Source organism: Oncorhynchus kisutch, linkage group LG2, assembly GCF_002021735.2.
Source record: "Oncorhynchus kisutch isolate 150728-3 linkage group LG2, Okis_V2, whole genome shotgun sequence".
Taxonomy (NCBI): domain Eukaryota; kingdom Metazoa; phylum Chordata; class Actinopteri; order Salmoniformes; family Salmonidae; genus Oncorhynchus; species Oncorhynchus kisutch.
The window spans coordinates 25,901,260-25,918,954 of record NC_034175.2 but is presented as its reverse complement, the minus strand read 5'-3'; the positions used below and the strand labels follow the sequence as shown (position 1 = coordinate 25,918,954).

The 17,695-nt window shown below is 46.5% G+C and overlaps 1 protein-coding gene across 2 annotated transcripts in view; it reads left to right on the top strand.

Moving 5' to 3' along the window:
• Positions 1–17,695, top strand: part of LOC109903926 (zinc finger protein 516) — a 52,391-nt gene that overhangs the window by 23,494 nt on the left and 11,202 nt on the right. For both annotated transcript variants that reach the window (XM_031792003.1, XM_020500943.2), the window contains exon 2: positions 9,000–11,326. In XM_031792003.1, coding sequence (XP_031647863.1) covers positions 9,526–11,326 — 1,801 coding nt within the window. In that variant the 5' untranslated portion in view covers positions 9,000–9,525. The remainder of the gene's footprint in view (positions 1–8,999; positions 11,327–17,695) is intronic.

Sequence of the window (17,695 nt, the reverse complement as noted above, 5' to 3'; positions counted from 1 at the left end):
TGTTGTAGCAAACTAGTCTTCAGTTGCCTTGGCAATTCCCCCCACAATGCAGCAGCATACATTGAAGTATAATTATTACAACAAACTTGGAAATTTGAATGGTAAAAAAACAAAAACAAATGTTTAAATGTTATTTTCCTCCATAACTGTCAGTTGATCAGTTATGTTCATTGTGCCAGCCCGAATCGCTACTTTCAATGTCAAGTCGCTGCTGTATCTCTCAATCTCTCTGGGTGGTTTAGCTCAGTAGTAGTTAGTCTCTGGGTAAGTTAGCTGGTCAACTCTGTATCTTTATGCGGAATGCTGTCATGAGTAGAGGTCACTCAGATTTATACAAATAGGGCGTTCCTGTGGGAGCAGCTAGGGCTAACGAGTGGTGTGAGAAAAACAGACAGGGGGGGGGGGGGAGCGCACACACACAGCCCTCTGGAGTTAACCATGCAGATGTGTGGGCCAGTCGGGGGACTGTTTTTCCACCAAGGGGACAGCCTTGGACTAGACAGCGCAACATACAGGCAACAAGTATACAACACACTACACTCTTAGGAAAAACGGTTCCAATAGGGTTATTGGGTTCTATGTAGAACCTTCTGTGGGAAGGGTTCTACATCAAACCCAAAAGGGTTCTTCAAATGGTTGTCCTTTAGGTTCTAGATTTCACCTTTTTTCTCTAAGAGTGTACTGTTGTTTTAAGTTGGTTTGTTTGGTAATTGGTATGGTTTCTTACAAGAATGTAGTAAAATTAAGAATTAAGGATTTTTTTTTAATCAATGAGCAAAGTAGACTGATTCCCTAAGCAAAATAGAAAAATGTGAGAACAACTCAAACAGATTCCAAAGTGTACAGAACAATTCAATTTCAGGGGCTTTATTGGCATGGGAAACATATGTTTCACCCAATCGATATGGGAGTTTATTAAAATTGGATTTGTCTTTCGATTTCTTTGTGGATCTGTAATCTGAGGGAAATATGTGCCTCTAATATGGTCATACATTTGGCAGAAGGTTAGGAAGTGCAGCTCAGTTTCCACCTAATTTTGTGGGAAGTGTGCACATAGTCTGTCTTCTCTTGAGAGTCAGGTCTGCCTTTGGTGGCCTTTCTCAATAGCAAGGCTATGTTCACTGAGTCTGTACTTAGTCAAAGATGTCCTTAATTTTTGGTCAGTCACAGTAGTCAGGTATTCTGCCACTGTACACTCTGTTTAGAGCCAAAGCATTCATGCTCTGTTTTTTGTCAATTCTTTCCAATGTGTCCAAGTAATTCTCTTTTTGTTTTCTTATGATTTTGTTTTGTCTAATTGTGCTGCTGTCCTGGGGCTCTGTGGGGTCTGTTTGTGATTGTGAACAGAGCCCCAGGACCAGATTGCTGGTTTATTTCTCTGTAGGTGATGGCTTTGTTATGGAAGGTTTGGGAATCGCTTCCTTTTAGGTGGTTGTAGAATTTAACGGCTCTTTTCTGGATTTTGATAATTAGCGGGCATCGACCATGCATTATTTGGTGTTTTACATTGTACACAGAGGATATATTTGCAGAATTCTGCATGCAGAGTCTCAATTTGGTGTTTGTCCCATTTTGTGAATTCTTGGTTGGTGAACGAACCTCAGACCTCATAACCATAAAGGGCGATGGGTTCTATAACTGATTCAAGTGTTTTTAGCCAAATCCTAATTGGTATGCCAAATTTTATGTTTCTTTTAATGGCATAGAAGGCCCTTATTGCCTTGACTGTCAGATTGTTCACAGCTTTGTGGAAGTTACCTGTGGTGCTGATGTTTAGGCCGAGGTATGTATAGTTTTTTTTGTGCGCTCTAGGGCAACGGTGTCTAGATGGAATTTGTATTTGTGGTCCTGGGAACTGGACCTTTTTTGGAACACCATTATTTTTGTCTTACTGAGATTTACTATCAGGGCCCAGGTCTGACAGAATCTGTGCAGAAGATCTAGGTGCTGCTGTAGGCCCTCCTTGGTTGGGGACAGAAGCACCAGATCATCAGCAAACAGTAGACATTTGACTTCAGATTCTAGTGGTGGGAGGCCGGGTACTGCAGAACAACTGTTTTTTTGTTGTTGAAAACCCCTCTCTCCTTTCGTTGACCATGCGGTCACCCCAGCAGCATGGCCCACTCCGAAATCTAACATGACATTGTTGACCCAAACACCTGCTCTGGTCCCCGTACCCTCCTACAGGCCTCGTACACACACCCAAGCAGTGGGTGCTTTTCATTTGTAAGACCCTTCTCACATAAATAGAGAGACCCCCCCCCCCTCTCCTCTTCCACCCACCACCCTCCTCACTCTCAAGGGTCTCGAGACAACCAGAGAGAGAAAGAGAGAGGGGGGGGGAGGATCCCTCCATTGTTTTGTCTCTGCTGACACATTCATGGTGGGTTTCTGTTGGGGCTGTGGCTGGGGTTGGGTGGGGGGTATGGTTGTGGTGAGTATAGGGGACGGAGAATGGGGGGGAAGACAATGGACGCCGTGAGCCCCCCGCTGGTCTCCCTGTCTGAGCGTGACCTGCTTTGACAGTCCCAGGCCTAGGCCCAGCCAGTCCACAGGGTGCTGGGCTGTGGGACTTCTCTGCTGCCCTCCAACCAAACACTAAATGGGCCTGTCCCACCCACACACAGTGCAGGGCTCACAAATGCATGCATACACTCGCATACACTCGCACACACACACACAGCAGGACTGGGACTACACTAGAACGCAAAGCCTCATTATTGTCATTCAAGCTAGTACATTCAGCTATATAAACAGGGATCATGACAAGAAAAGTTAAACAACAAAGTAAGCTACAGACAATCAAATTGATTCGATTTGTGTTTGTATGCTACAGGCGACACCAATTGGTCATTCATACATGTACATTAACATGCACTCCATACATACATACAAAAGTCATCAGATACCATAACTCCACTGTCTAAAAAGTTGCATGCAGAAGTAATAGCCTGTGCTTTCCCTGTCTTCTTGTCGTTATTTATCCCTCTCTTCTTCTCGTTCTCTGGTTCTCTCCATCACACGGCTTACAGCAGGGCTCTTTGTCTGCATGCCGGGAATGGGGAGGCGAAGCACAGTTTGTTCATAATGGATTATTGATTGGTCTGAGAATCTGCTGGCTTGGGGGTTGATGGAGGGAGAGGCGAGGGGACGGGGGCTCTGTCCACACCACTGCTGTCCTGCCCTGAGCACTGAATGTGTCCACTTTATGAGCCCCTGTCTCTATAACGTGTGTGTGTGTGTGTGTGATTTTAAAGAGTTCTCTGTGTTTAATGCCCAAAGCACACATGTGACTGACTGTGAAGCTCTCAGTATGTACCAGTCGCTTTCAAAGCTTACTCTCTCTCTCTCTGTATGGAGCAGTGTTAAAATCTCACAGTGTGCATGGACCTCATAGAAATCTGTGTGGATAACTTTTGTAAAAGCACCCCTCTGTTTGGCAACGACATTTTTTTTGTGCGTGTGCAGGCATGTGTGCGTGCGTGTGTCTGTGCGTGTTTTGTGCATTTGTTCACGCGCGCGCGTGTGTGTGTGAATAAGCAGACCACTTTTCATTTTCTATCCGTATGTGTTCTTCTTAAATGCTGTGCTCTGTGTCTCAATGAGGCTACAACAGACAGCAGGGCTGACGATGCCCCACACTGAAATGGCCCTGAGCCATTTGTTTTAATAAAGTGTATAGTGGTTTGGAAGGAGTGTGTTTTTTTTTACGGCCATATCACTCCACCTCCTTTCTCTGTGTTTGGAGATGTGTGTGTTGCACGTCTCCGTCTCTCTTCACGGTGTTTGTTGTGATTGAGAGCCCTCCCTCTGGCTGACGGTGTCGTCCATCACAACGACGAGAGTGCAGCTACAGCCCTCCGCTCTTCTCACCCTCTTGCCCCTCCTTCCTCGCCTCTCTCCCTGCCTGACACACAGAAGAATGTGCTGAAAGACCAGCTCCAGATGTCCCAAGATCCTCCCTGAGATCTGAGATGGAAATAGGCCTCCTTTCTTTGAAGGGCTCCGGATCGATGGGGGGAAAAAAAAATAGGAGCGGATTTCCTCGTTTCGCACAGCAGCTAGACCTTCAGCTGCCTGAGTTCAACATTTTTGCGGGGGGAAATGTGTTTTTGTCTTCCTCCCCACTAACAGCCCCTTTTTATCTCAGCTGGGAAGGTTTATGTGGGTTTTAAACTCATGGTACGACATGTTAAAAGTGCATCGGTATATCTGACACATTTATAGAGCTATTATAGAGCTATGGTATAATAGACTTAGCCCTTCTCAAACCATGCATCTGTATCAGGGTTGGGATCAACGCTAGCAAGATGGAGTGGGCTACATGACAGCCAAGGCATTCAATTCAAGGTTGGGCTTATCATAGGCTATGAGGAGCTTTTTGGGTCAGTGGAGTGGGGGGAATGAGTGTGGGGGGGATGGGGGTGGACATGTTGAAATCGAGTCTTTGACAAGAAACCCGTGGTGGGTGTAGTTTTTGCATTACTGTAACACTCATCACAGAAGTCCTAATAATGAATGGTAACATTGTTCCTCTGGACACACACACGCGCGCGCACACACACACACAAAATCTTATACAGCTAACCTTGTGGAGACACACAATTTAGTCCCATTTAAAGCCCTATTTTCCCTAACCCCTAAACCTAACCCTAACCTGTACTCTTACTCTTACCCTAACCTTAACCCAAAAATCTAACCCTAGCTTCTAACCCTTAACCTAATCCTAACCCTAACACTAATTCTTACCTTAACCCTAAACCCCCTAGAAATAGCATTTGACCTTGTGGGGATGAACAAAATGTCCTCAGTTGGTCAAATTTTTGTTTGTTTACTATTCTTGTGGGGACTTTTGGTCCCCACAAGAATAGTTAAACACATCCACAGAGACACACATACACACTATTATCCAATTTGTCATTTTTTTCTTACTTTGTGTTGAGAGGGAAGCACATTGTTTCTCCTTCAGCTAGGCTAATCTCATTACAGTTTAATTTGGACATGTGACCGTCTGGTGGATGACAGGCTTAATGCTCGCTGAAAACTTACCCAATCAGCAAACCCCATTTAATAACAAATAAGATCATTATCCTCTTTTTTTTAACACTTAAACAGGAAGAAATAAACCAGGAAGTATTAAAGGGGCAATCTGCAGTTCGAACAATAACAAAGTGAACACCCCACCACTGATTTGGTAAACAGCTGAGGAATAGGGCTGGAGAAATAGTAACAACTCTCAGACTAAATGGGGAAAGAGACAGATAGGAGGGATATTAAGGAAGAAAAAGTGGGAGAATGAAGATCTGTTCAGATCTAGGTGTTTACTTGTCGGTCCTTTCCAGCAATGTGAATTCCTTATGGGCAATTCCAAGGTATTGACGCTTTGACTTTAAAACGGATGCCAAACAAAAACCATTGATTTCAAAGTACAACTCTATGCACAAGGAATACTTTTAACAATTGCTACAGAAAATCCAACAAAAACTAATTTATTGTGTAACAGACTTGTGTAACAGAGTTTGGGGTAAAATCTCCCTCTGGTTTTTATGTGACCATGTTTTCCAAAAGCTCTGTTAAATATCTGCCCCGAATTAAAATTCAAAGATGTCTGCAGAGAGAGTGGGGTGTCAGCTATGACATGGTACCTTGAATTTGAAGAAAAAAAAACCTCTCGGTTATTGAACTACAGTAACTGAAGTGGATATACACCCGGTAACGGAATTACGGTAACGGAATTACATGACCTGTACTGCACAGAAATGCATAGTTATGTATCTGAATCTCATTCTCCTCATGTTTCACAAGTTTGGACATCACAGCACAGCACAGTAGAGTGCAGTGCAGTTCAAAACAGCACAGCAGAGCACAGTAGAGTGCAGTGCAGTTCAAAACAGCACAGCAGGGCAGTAGAGTAGAATAGATTAGAGTAGGGTAGAGTAATGCAGGGTTGAGTTCAGTAAAGTGCAGTAGAGTTCCGTGCAATACAGTAAAGTGTAGTTCTCGTATAAAAAAAAGAATACTCCAAACTTGTCAATCATACGTCTATAATAGGTTCGGATTTGGTCCAGTCCCGTCTGTCTGTGGACGTTAACATCAACTCCAGTGTGGACTGACCACATTTCAACTACTTTTCAATGTCCATGCAGGTCCAGTGCTTAGTGGGTGAGAATGCTGGTTACATTAAATGGAAAGAGAGGTGCCTTATGGGCAGGTGTCAGTAAGTGCTGGGAGAGGTGACATTAACTGGAGAGAGAGGCTGAGAGAGAGGGAGGGGTTGTTATCAACTGAACATAACAGTGTGCCAGTGGAAGGGAGGACAGAGAGCTAGTTTGTGACTACTCTGATTTCCCGTTGTAGCCAATTCAGTTGCGGTAATTCCGTTACTGATTTTTGGGTAATTTCGTTACCAATTTGGTAAAGGAATTATGAGTTTGAATCACTTAATACTTCATACACAAATGGAAATGCCCTTATGTAATTAGCTTAAGGCTTGTTTTAGTGTGATTTAGTCAAGTTTATAGTCTCTTAGTTTTTTTTTTGTGATTGCTAATATATTTTCTTTGAGGCTCAATGCTTTGCCAGTAAAATCATTCTGTCTTAGACTTGACTTTAATCAAATCAAATCAAAGTGTATTTGTTGCGAACACAGATTTGTAGATGTTGTCGCAGGTGCAGCGAAATTCTTACGTTGCACTAATATCTAGCAATACAATAACAGTCCACACATAATCCCAAAAGTTAAAAAAGGATAACAAGAAATGAAGAAATATCAGAACACTGAGCGCACAAAACATTAGGTACACCTGCTCTTTCCATGACATAGAGTGACAAGGTGAATTCAGGTGAAAGCGGTGATCCATTATTCATGTCACCTTTTTTAAATCCACTTCAATCAGTGTAGATGAAGAGGCGGAGACAAGTTAAGGGAAGCATTTAAAGCCCTGAGACAATTCTGACATGCTTTGTTGGTTTGTGCCATTCAGTGTGAATAGGCCAGGCAAAATATTGAAGTGCCTTTGGAAGGGGTATGGAAGCCGGCGCTAGGCACACCGGTTTGTATCAAGAGGTACAACACTCGGAACAGTTTCCCGTGTGTATCAAGAATGGTCCACCATCCAAAGGACATCCAGACAACTTGACACAACTGTGGGAAGCATTGGAGTCAACATGGGCCAGCATCCCTGTGGAAGGCTTTCAACACCTTGTAGAGTCCATGCCTCAACGGATTTAGGTTGCTCTGAGGGCAAAAGTGTGCAACTCAATAATAGGTGTTCCTAATGTTTTGTACACTCAGAGTATATAAATGGTGTGTATAGACAGTGTGGACAGGATATGAATAGAAAAGTTGTGTACAGCTCTAGGTATATAGAATAAGCCATGAATACAATACAGTATATCCATATAAAGTTAGTAAAAACAGTATGTAAACATTATTTAATTGTCCAGTGTTCAATGGCTGTGTACATAGGGAAGCAGTCTCTTAAGGGGAAGGGTAGAGTGCTTTGATGTACCTGTACAGTCTCACTTATTTAACAGTGAGTGTTTAGCATTTTAGGCTGTGCCTGGCATTCAGACCTTGAATCTTTCAGTAAATCCTCAATGAAACATACTGTCTTCAGCACCTTCGAGAACACCACCACTAGTGCTTCGTTTTTTTTTTGTTGGGGGGGGGGGGGGGTAGAGGTGAAACCAAAGTCTTCAACCGGTTTTAACTTTTCTCTGATACAAGTACAATGGGCTTTCCTCAATACGTATCGCATTCATGCCTGACTTGCTGTTGACATATTGCTGTATGATGTCCATGTGCAGCAGATGAGAGCTGCTTTGTGATAACTTGCACAGGCACAGTTAAACTGACATATGGTGTTGTACTCTCCCCGTGTTAAAGCAACACCATTTACTCACTGTGATGGCTGTGTGTGTGTGTGTGTGTGCGTTTTGATAGCCCGTCATTTCCCACCTCATCCTCGATTTATACACTTATAACGATAGTCAGTCACTCAGCCCGGTGAGCTATGAGCTGTGGATGATGTAATAACCTGTAATCATGCTGTCAATCATCCTTCCTCATAACTCCAACTCACTCCTCTATCATTCTGCCTTTCTATATATGTATTATTCCTTTTAGTCTCTTCTGGTATCTTTTCAAATTGAAATGAATCTGAATACAGTAAGGGGATTTTCGAGGTAAAAAAGTTCACATTAATTGGTGCCTTTGTCCTTTGTTGGTATGTGTCCTGCACTTCAATTGGGCTTTTGTTGAGTCCACATTCAGAATTGTGGAACTTGCAACAGTGAGATTGAGACATGAGAGAGAGTGTAAAGCAACTCATAAATGATCTCTCTCTCTCGCTCTCTCTCTCACTCTCTCTCTTTACTCTGGAAGAGTAGAAAGAGCCACTTCCTGTTGTGTGCTTAAGATCCCTGCCATGTGATAGTGTCAGTTGAAGCGGGCGTGGGGAATATGGTGGCTAGGCTCAGGCTGCTGGCGCTGATCCTGCTGATGTGAATGAACGTTGCACTGCGGTGCGATTGTGTGCAAAGTGTCGACTCAGCTGGAGTGGCGTCAGTGGCAGCGCCATGCACAATCACACACAGTGTGGCCCTCTCTGTCTGACACTTCAACAGACCTACATATGATATCACCCCAAACACACACTACTTACATAGAAACGTACGCACGTGCGGCATGCTCTGACACATACCTGGACTAATGAATATGCAAATGTGTAACAGATCACTGTGGGTGAAGTGGCATGCTTTGGCTATGCTTACGCTGTCTCTTTGTTCTGTCTCTCTCGCTCTCTCTCTCTCTCTCCTTTTCTGTATTGCCAAAATAACTATGTTGATTATTGACAATTCAATAAGATATAAAAGACATTTAGAAACATTTATCAGAATTAGTGAGTACTCAATTTCATTTGATCTGTCTCTCTCTCTCTCTCTCTCTCTCTCTCTCTCTCTCTCTCTCTCTCTCTCTCTCTCTCTCTCTCTCTCAGGGTGAGGACCTGCACAGGCTGTGCAGAGAGCTCACAGAGAGTGATGCAACCTGGAAGCTGCTGATATGCTGAAAAATAAAGCCAAAGAAAGGAGACATGGAGTAACAGTGTCAGCCAGAGATAGAGCTTGTTAATGTGTTGCCATATACCATGACTGATTCCTTCTGACACAGTGTACGGTACCCAGAGATGTACGATTCCTGATAGTGCTGTGTAAGCTATTTTACAAAGGGCCGTATAGCAGGTACAGAGACATTGACAGTGTTGGATTCACTGACTGTCAGGGCATGGATGAAGACAGATAGATGGCATACTGAAGATAGATGGCAAAAGACTGTTGAACACGGGCTAAATAACACTGGATGCACACTTACAGTTGGCAGTGGATGAGCACGGACAGATAGCATTGGGATTGGCTGATACAGACGGAGAACGCTAGAGCTAGATGAGCTACTGCAGATAGCAGTGCAGATCCACTGTTAGCGAGCTAGCGCAGGCAGGGAGTGGGAGTGGGAGGCTTAGCACCATGAACCCCAGAGAGAGCGGAGGAGGAGGAGTGGAGGCCATGGAGACCCAGGCGGGAGGGCTGGAGGTGGGGGAGGAGGGAGGCCAAGCCAGCCACGGAGGAGATGGAGAAGAGGGGGAAGAAGACAAGGCCTCAGCCTACGACTGCAACGTGTGTGGCCGCAGCTTCCCCTTCCAGAGCTCTCTGTCGCAGCACATGCGGCGCCACACAGGCGCACGTCCCTACAAGTGCCCCTACTGCGACCACCGCGCCTCCCAGAAGGGCAACCTCAAGGTCCACATCCGCAGCCACAAGCTGCGCACGCTCACTAGCCACCACCCCGAGGAGGAGGAGGGGCCAGAGGAGGAAGAGGACGGGTCAGTTGAAGTGGGTGTGTCTGAGGGCCTGGACGGTGGAACCAGTCCGACGAAGAGCAGCTCGGCCTGTAACAGGGTCGTCAACGGAGACGCTAACACAGAAGAGGGCATAGGGAAGACGGCGGTGAGGAGCGTCAAAAGGGAGAAGTCGAGCTCTGAGCAGCGGCCATATTGCTGCCGTCTGTGCGGGTACCAGACCCAGCGCGAGGACCAACTCCTCAGTCACATCGAGAAGGTCCACATCACAGCCGACATGGAGGACGAGACTAACCCAGTGAGTCAGGAGGCAGTGGCAACGGAGGGAGAAGCAGGGACTCAGGTCACTGATGGGGCCTTCCCCTGTGAGACATGTGGCCAGGTGTTCACACAGGCCTGGTTCCTTAAGTCCCACATGAAGAAACACGCAGGCCTCCTTGAGCACTGTTGTCGGGTGTGCGGCCGCCGCTTCAGGGAAGCCTGGTTCCTCAAGAGCCACATGAAGACCCACAATGGCTCCAAGGCCTCCGGCCGGGGGAAACCCAAGGCAGACTCCCAAGAGGCCGCGGCCACCATCAACGACGTGGCCCAAGACCCAGAGACCAATGTGACCTCCACAAGCCTTTACCAGGTTTGCTCCAAGTGTGGAAACCTGTTCCATGACCGAGAGAGTCTGAAGGCCCACGAGAAGATCCACAGCCAGGCTAAGCAGCTGACACAGGGCCAGAGAAGACCTAGCGATAACGGGGACTCTCTCGGTGCCAAAAGGCGCCTCCTGGACTACCTCAGCCTCCGGCCAGCTGTCGAAGAAAAACCCCAGGAAGAGAAGAGGCGCTTAGGCCAGAGAATCCCCGAGCTGGACCCAGTTTGTAGCTACCAGGCCTGGCAGCTGGCTACGCGGGGCAGGGTTCTTGAGCCTGTGGAGACATACAGTATAAAGGCAGGTGGAGAAGGGGATGAGGTCCTGGCTGGAGGGACCGTGGTGTACGAGAAGGAGAGCAGCCACTACATCCTGGAGGGTCAGCAGAGGGAGCGACGTTCAGGGAGACGCAGCAGCGCCAGTGGGGGAGGGGGTAGTAGCCACCACACGTCCCCTGGGGAGCACACTCCCGAGAGCCTGAGCGACTCAGAGTACCGTCCCTCCTCCCGCCAGGGCCGACGTTCCTCCTCTTCCCAGCAGAGCCAGTCCAAGTCCACCGAGTGCTTCGAGTGCGGAAAGGTGTTCCGCAGCCGCCACCAGATGATTGTGCACCAGCGGGTCCACCAGAGGCGAGACGGGGGCAGGGGTTCCGGGTCCGGAGGGGACAACAGGGCAGGGCAAGGAGGGGACCGCTGGGGATCCACCAGTGATCCCGAATCAGGCTCCCCTAGCAGGCCCAGCACCCCAGGGTACGGGAACTCACCACCAGCCTCCACCCTGGGAGAGGACGCCCCTGAGATGGGCACCGCCAACGCAGTCCCACTGACAGGTTAGTGAACATACCTCAACTGTTATTTAAGTAGTTACTGACCCTAATTTAAGCCCTCTGTCGTGTGACAGTAGTTGGATTAGTGAGGGGGGAATTGGGCAATATTTGAGAGGAAATAGAATGTGAACAAACCCTTTCTCTGACAACAGCAAGATATTTAGCTCTGTTCTCAACAGATCCAAGAGATAAGCTTCAATGTAAGGACTATGTTAAGCATGCTGTAGGAGCTCATTCCTTTTCAAGCTCTTTCAAGGCCCCTGTTCCTGACAGTCTCCCATTAGCAAACATCTGTTGGTGAGATCCCTATCATTGTGATTCCATCTCGTCAACTCAGCCCCACATGGAGTGGGGACATGAGCCACCCTGTGGCGATAGTCGGAACTGCTCAGGATCTGTTTTTGAGTGTGCTTTACATAAACAAGATGATAGACTGTATCATGTCAGGTCATTATATTCTCATTTGTGTTCAAGCCACTGTTGAAAACAACAAGACAGTTGACAAAAGCAGACCACGATGAAAAGTCAGTGGGTGGTTTGATGAAAGCTTGTGCTTTGAAAGTGGCTTTACAATGGAGATGGAATTTTTGGAATGCCTATCATTTCTTCACCCCTTTGAGCAATAAACACTGGGAACAACTAATGATAAACATATAGATCTTGGTTGATTTAAGATTCAAGATGGCTTGGTATGTATGTTCTTCAGTAGGGTACAGACAGGTATTTGAGTGGGTGTCAGTGTTGGCACTAACTTGTTGAAAATATGTCTCTGCTTATCATGTTTTCATACACAGTGAAGAATCAGAGCTTACTCTTTCACTCTCTTCCCTGGCGGTTTAGAATGTCAGAAATAGAAGTAGCTTTTCTTCGTGCTCGAGCAGTGTGCTATTTCAGCTTTTCCTGTCTCAGGAAACCCCCCCCCCCCTTTTATCTGTGCGAATATGTTTTTGCTCTCCTTTTTTTACATGAAAAGAAATCTGTCCTTTTTCTCCCCTCTCGGCTTTCAACACGAGAGTGTTTGAAAATGGAGCAGAGAGAAATTGAGAAATAGCACGAGAACACGCAACTTCACTAGACTAAAGAAAGAAAAGAGAAGGGTTTTTTGTTCGCCGTACTGTCCACACACAAGAAAAAAAGAAAACACCTTTTCATGTCTGTTGTGAACTTCCTGTTTTGTCATTCATGTACTAAATCCTCAGACAGGAACATTTACTTAGTCAGTTAGTATGCAGAGAATGGATCTTACTTATCATGTCCCTTAGGCTACTGCACATAACATCCTATGTATGAGAACATTAAGAATATTAACTCGTACAGTCAGAGCCATGGGTTCCTGGTTCCAGAACTGTTAGTGCAGTATAGACAACTCAACATGTTTGTCATCACAATGACCATAGGAGTTGGCAAAGACAGCACCAACAGATCTGGGACCAGGCTAATGAGAGATTGAGGAGATTTTAAGATCACAGCAATGGATTGTGAGTGAGCATGTTGGGGAGTTCACAAAACTTTTTTTGGAGTGCTGTGGGATTATTTAAGATACTCTGTGAAGAGGTAGGGTTTCAGATGTTTTTGGGAAGATGGGCAGGGACTCTGCTGTGCTACTGGGAGGGTCAAGGCACCTGAGGTGGCAGAATGGAGTGCTCGGGTTGGAGATGTAAGGTTTGAGTACAGCCTGAAGGTAGAGAGGGGCAGTTCCTCTTGCTGTTCTGTAGGCAAGTACCATGGTCTTGTAGTGGATGCAAGCTTCGACAAGAAGCCAGTGGAGTGTGCAGAGGAGCGGAGTGACACGGGAAAACTTGGTAAGTTTGAACACCAGGCGGGCTGCAAAATTCTGGATAAGTTTCAGGGGTTTGAAGGCGCAAGCAGGGTGATAGCCAACAGCATAGTCCAGACAGGAGATGACAAGTGCCTGGATTAGGACCTGCGCCACTTCCCGTGTGAGGTAGGGTCGTACTCTACGGATGTTGTAGAGTATGAACCTGCAGGAGCGAGTCACTGCTTTGACGTTTCCAGAGAACGACAGGGTGTTGTCCAGGGTCTTGCTAAGGTTCTTTGCATTCTCGGGGCGGGGGGCACCGTGGAGTTGTCAACTGTGATGGAGAGGTCTTGGAGCGGGTAGGCCTTCCCCGGGAGGAAGAGCAGCCACACCTTGTCGATGTTCAGCTTGAGGTGGTGGGCTGACATCCAAGCTAAGATATCTGCCAGGCACGCAGTGATGCGTTTCGCCACCTGGGTGTCAGAAGGGGGAAGGATAAAAGTAGTTGAGTAGTTGAATGATAGGAGAGACCATGAGAGGATATGATGGAGCCGAGTGACCTGGTATATAGAGAGAAGAGGGCCTAGAACCGAGCCCTGGGGGACACCAGTAGTGAGAGTACTTGCAGATACAGATCCTCTCCACGTCACCTGGGGATGGGGTCAAGTGGGCAGGTTGTTGGGCAGCCGGACCTCACTAGTTGCAGGGTTTCATCTGGAGAGAGAGGGAAGAACGCAGTCAAGGCATAGGGTAGTTCAGTGGGACCACTGGACTCAATAGGCTGAGTGAATGAGAAGCGGATGACGTCAGTCTTCTTTTCAAAGTGGTTGACAAAGTCATCTGCAGAGAGGGAGGAGAGAGGGGGAGGGGGGTGGAGGATTAAGTAGGGAGGAGAAGGTGGAAAGAGCTACCTCAGATCCCCTGTCAGACAGTCAGGTAACAGGGCCTGGTAGGGCGTCCTCTGCCCTATCTATACCCTCTATGTTCCACTGGCTAGTTACCTAATCCCCGCTGACGCCATCCAGCCACCCTGATGCCTCTCCTGCTCCCCCACGTCTCAGGGATTTGTTATTTATAGAGACACTACTAATGGACACACATACTCTCAGAGGACACACACACCTAGCATGCACCAGCAGCATGACACTGCTGACTTGCCTCTGAAGCTGAGCAGGGTTGTACCTGGTTGGGAGACCAGATGCTGCTGGAAGTGGTGTTGGAGGGCCAGTAGGAGGCACTCTTTCCTCTGGTCTAAAACAAAAAGTCTCCCACTGCCCCAGGGCAGTGATTGGGGACATTGCTCTGTGTTGGGCACTGTCTTTCAGATGGGATGTTAAACGGGTGTTCTGACTCTCTGTGGTGACTAAGGATCCCATGGAACTTATCATAAGAGTAGGGGTGTCAACCCCAGTGTCCTGGCTAAATTCCCAATCTGGCCCTCATACCATCATGGCCACCTAATCTTCCCCAGCTTCCAATATTGGCTCATTCATCCCATTCCTCTGCTCAGTAACTCTTCCCCGCGTTGTTGCTGTAAATGAGAATGTATCGTGAGTCAACATACCTGGTCAAAAAACCGTCAAATAAATGCACACAAACACATACACACTCCCAGACTTCACTTGAGTGTCCTGACACAGGTGATCTGGTTGGAAGGTGAGCAAAGGCCTAGATTCAATCAGATCAAGTGTTAACCGGCGATAACCGCATAGCTGATGTTTTGGAGGTGTCGGAGGTGGAACCACGTTGGAGCTGTCAAATGTGACCATTGTCACGAAGCCACACCAGTCCCACTCGCAATAGAAGTTCACAGCGAGACAGTTGTATAGAAATAATGAGGCTCAAAATTAAAATCATTAAACAAAATAATAAGGATTTATATCAGCCTAATGAGGGTGTAGATTACATCTCACATTCCAGTTAACAAGGCTGCATGGCTGCAAGATTTCTCTTAATGCGACTCCGTGCAACCAATGGCCATGTCCGCTTTAGGACCGTGAGCCTCTTGTGGATTTGACAGCTCTTACGCCGTTCCAACTCAGACACCGTCAAAACATCGGATAGGCGGATGTTGCTTAAAGTGGATTGGATTGAATCGGTCCCTAAGTCGCTCAAATCGGGGGTTCATTCAAGGTTTGCGGTGTTGACGGTGTTGTTTATAGTTTGGAAGTGCCAAGGAACATGACTGAATGGCTGCGGGAGTGTGCTGCTCGGATGATCAGGTCCATGGAGGGGAGGTGACAGAGACGGTATCTCAAGGCCTTGTCTTTAACCTATTTACTATCTACAGTACATACTGTACAGGAGAACATGATCATTTTCAGGCCGTTACCTGTGAAGTGTGGATCGGCTTTCTAAATGGCTGAGTAATGTACGTTTAGAATGTTTGTATGGCTTCTGTAGGCGCTGGATATCTAGTCTCCTAGTCCCACCCAATAGCCTCTTGCGACAGACTGGCGAGCGCAAGGAAGATTTGGTTTCTGGGTTCCAGGATCACCTGTATGTCTGCAGCACATGTAGAGGAGAGGAGCTACAGTGTCAGTCTCGATTGCCTTGACTGCTGAGTGGGAGGGAAGGAGGGAGGGAGCAAGCGAAGGAGGGAGGGAGGAGTGCAGTTAACGGCGGATATCCCAGCCAGTGTTTGTTTATGTCAGATGGATGTTATCCCCCCCCCTCGTGGTTTCCCCTTGGCAGCAAAGCAGGTTTTGGCACCGACAGCTCTATGGGAACCAGGTTCTTTCCCCTTCTCAAACACAGACATGCACACCACCTACTGGTACTGACTTATGTGATGGTACATTTTTCCTCAGTAAAGAAGCCAACTATGTACGACTGAGATATGTGGTTGTCTCACCTAGCTATCTTGAGATGAACGCACTAACTATAAGTAGCTCTGGATAAGAGCGTCTGCTAAATGACTAAAATGTCAAATGTAAAACACACACATACACACACAGGGATTAGCCTCCAGCTCAACCCTGGCTGGGTGTTAGCCACTGTAGTATGTGGACAATAGGGAAGCCAAATGAAAAGCAGATGGCAATGGCATGTTCTAATTACGAAGTGTGTGTGTGTGTGTGTGTGTGTGTGTGTGTGTGTGTGTGTGTGTGTGTGTGTGTGTGTGTGTGTGTGTGTGTGTGTGTGTGTGTGTGTGTGTGTGTGTGTGTGTGTGTGTGTGTGTGTGTGTGTGTGTGTGTGTGCGTCCATTTGTTTCGGTGGGCAAGGGAGTTCTTGTACATCAGAAGGCACTGGCACATCCTTAATTAAAGGGGGCAATCTGGAGTTGCCTCATCCATTTTTGTAATGATAATTGAAGGATGTGTGCCCATTTGATTCTTGAAGGATATAACTTATAAATGCTCCATGAGCTTAGTTCAACTCCGGTACCCCAGCATAACCCAGAATATAAGCTTGCTTGACTCTAATGTTTGTAAAGAAAATACACTTAAATCCACACTATAGCGTCAAAACATGGTTAAAACTATCATTTTGATGTCCTGGAAGGTCTGCCCTTGCATCCATTGCTCTGTCTATGAATTTGAGAGTGGTTGCATATCTCCAGTCCCATCTCCAGGGGCGAGGAGCACACGTTGTTATTGTTTCAACTGCTGATTGCCGCCTGAAGGGGCCTCAGGAAGTATTACTGAACATTTGTGTGTGTTTGTGTTTCTTCCTGTATGAGGGAGAGAGAGTGAGAGGTGGGGGATCAATGCTCTGGAGTAGTGTGGATGTGTGAGTGTTTTTGTATTCATGTTTGTGTGTGACAGATTGTGGGGTTCTGTTTATGTGTGTTCAGGGGGGACTCTGTGTATATGCCACCGTGTGGTGAACATTGACTACTGCACTCTACAAACCAGTAGAAATATACACTGAACTAAAATTGAAACGCAACATGCAACAATTTCAACGATTTCACTTGAGTTACAGTTCAGATAAGGAAATCAGTCAATTGAAATAGACCCTAATCTATGTATTTTACATGACTGAGAATACAGATATGCATCTGTTGATCACAAATAACTTTAAAAAGTAGGGGCGTGGATCAGAAAACCAGTCAGTATCTGGTGTGACCACCATTTTGCCTCATGCAGCGTGACCTCTCCAGCGTGCCAGGGCCATCGAAGGTGAGCATTTGCCCACTGAAGTAAGGATGACGAGCACGCAGAAGAGTTTCCCTGAGATGGTTTCTGGCAGTTTGAGCAGAAATTCTTTGGTTGTGCAAACCCTCAGTTTCATCTGGGTGACGTCGTGCTCCAATTTGGTTTTGAGAAGGAGGCAAGGAGAGGGGACGTGAGGTATCAATTCAGATTCTCTCCATATATTCTTACTGTTTGGTATTTAGGCCAACACTGCCACCAATTGGTCATGAGGAAGCACAACACCCCCATTTTTCATGGAACATGACTCAATTCAACTTGTCAGTTACTATTTCCAGCAAATCTCTAGGCAGATTTTTTTTACCTTTTATTTAAACAGGCAAGTCAGTTAAGAACAAATTCTTATTTTCAATGACAGCCTAAGAACAGTGGGTTAACTGCCTGTTTAGGGGCAGAACGACAGATTTGTACCTTGTCAGCTCGGGGATTTGAACTTGCAACCTTCCGGTTACTAGT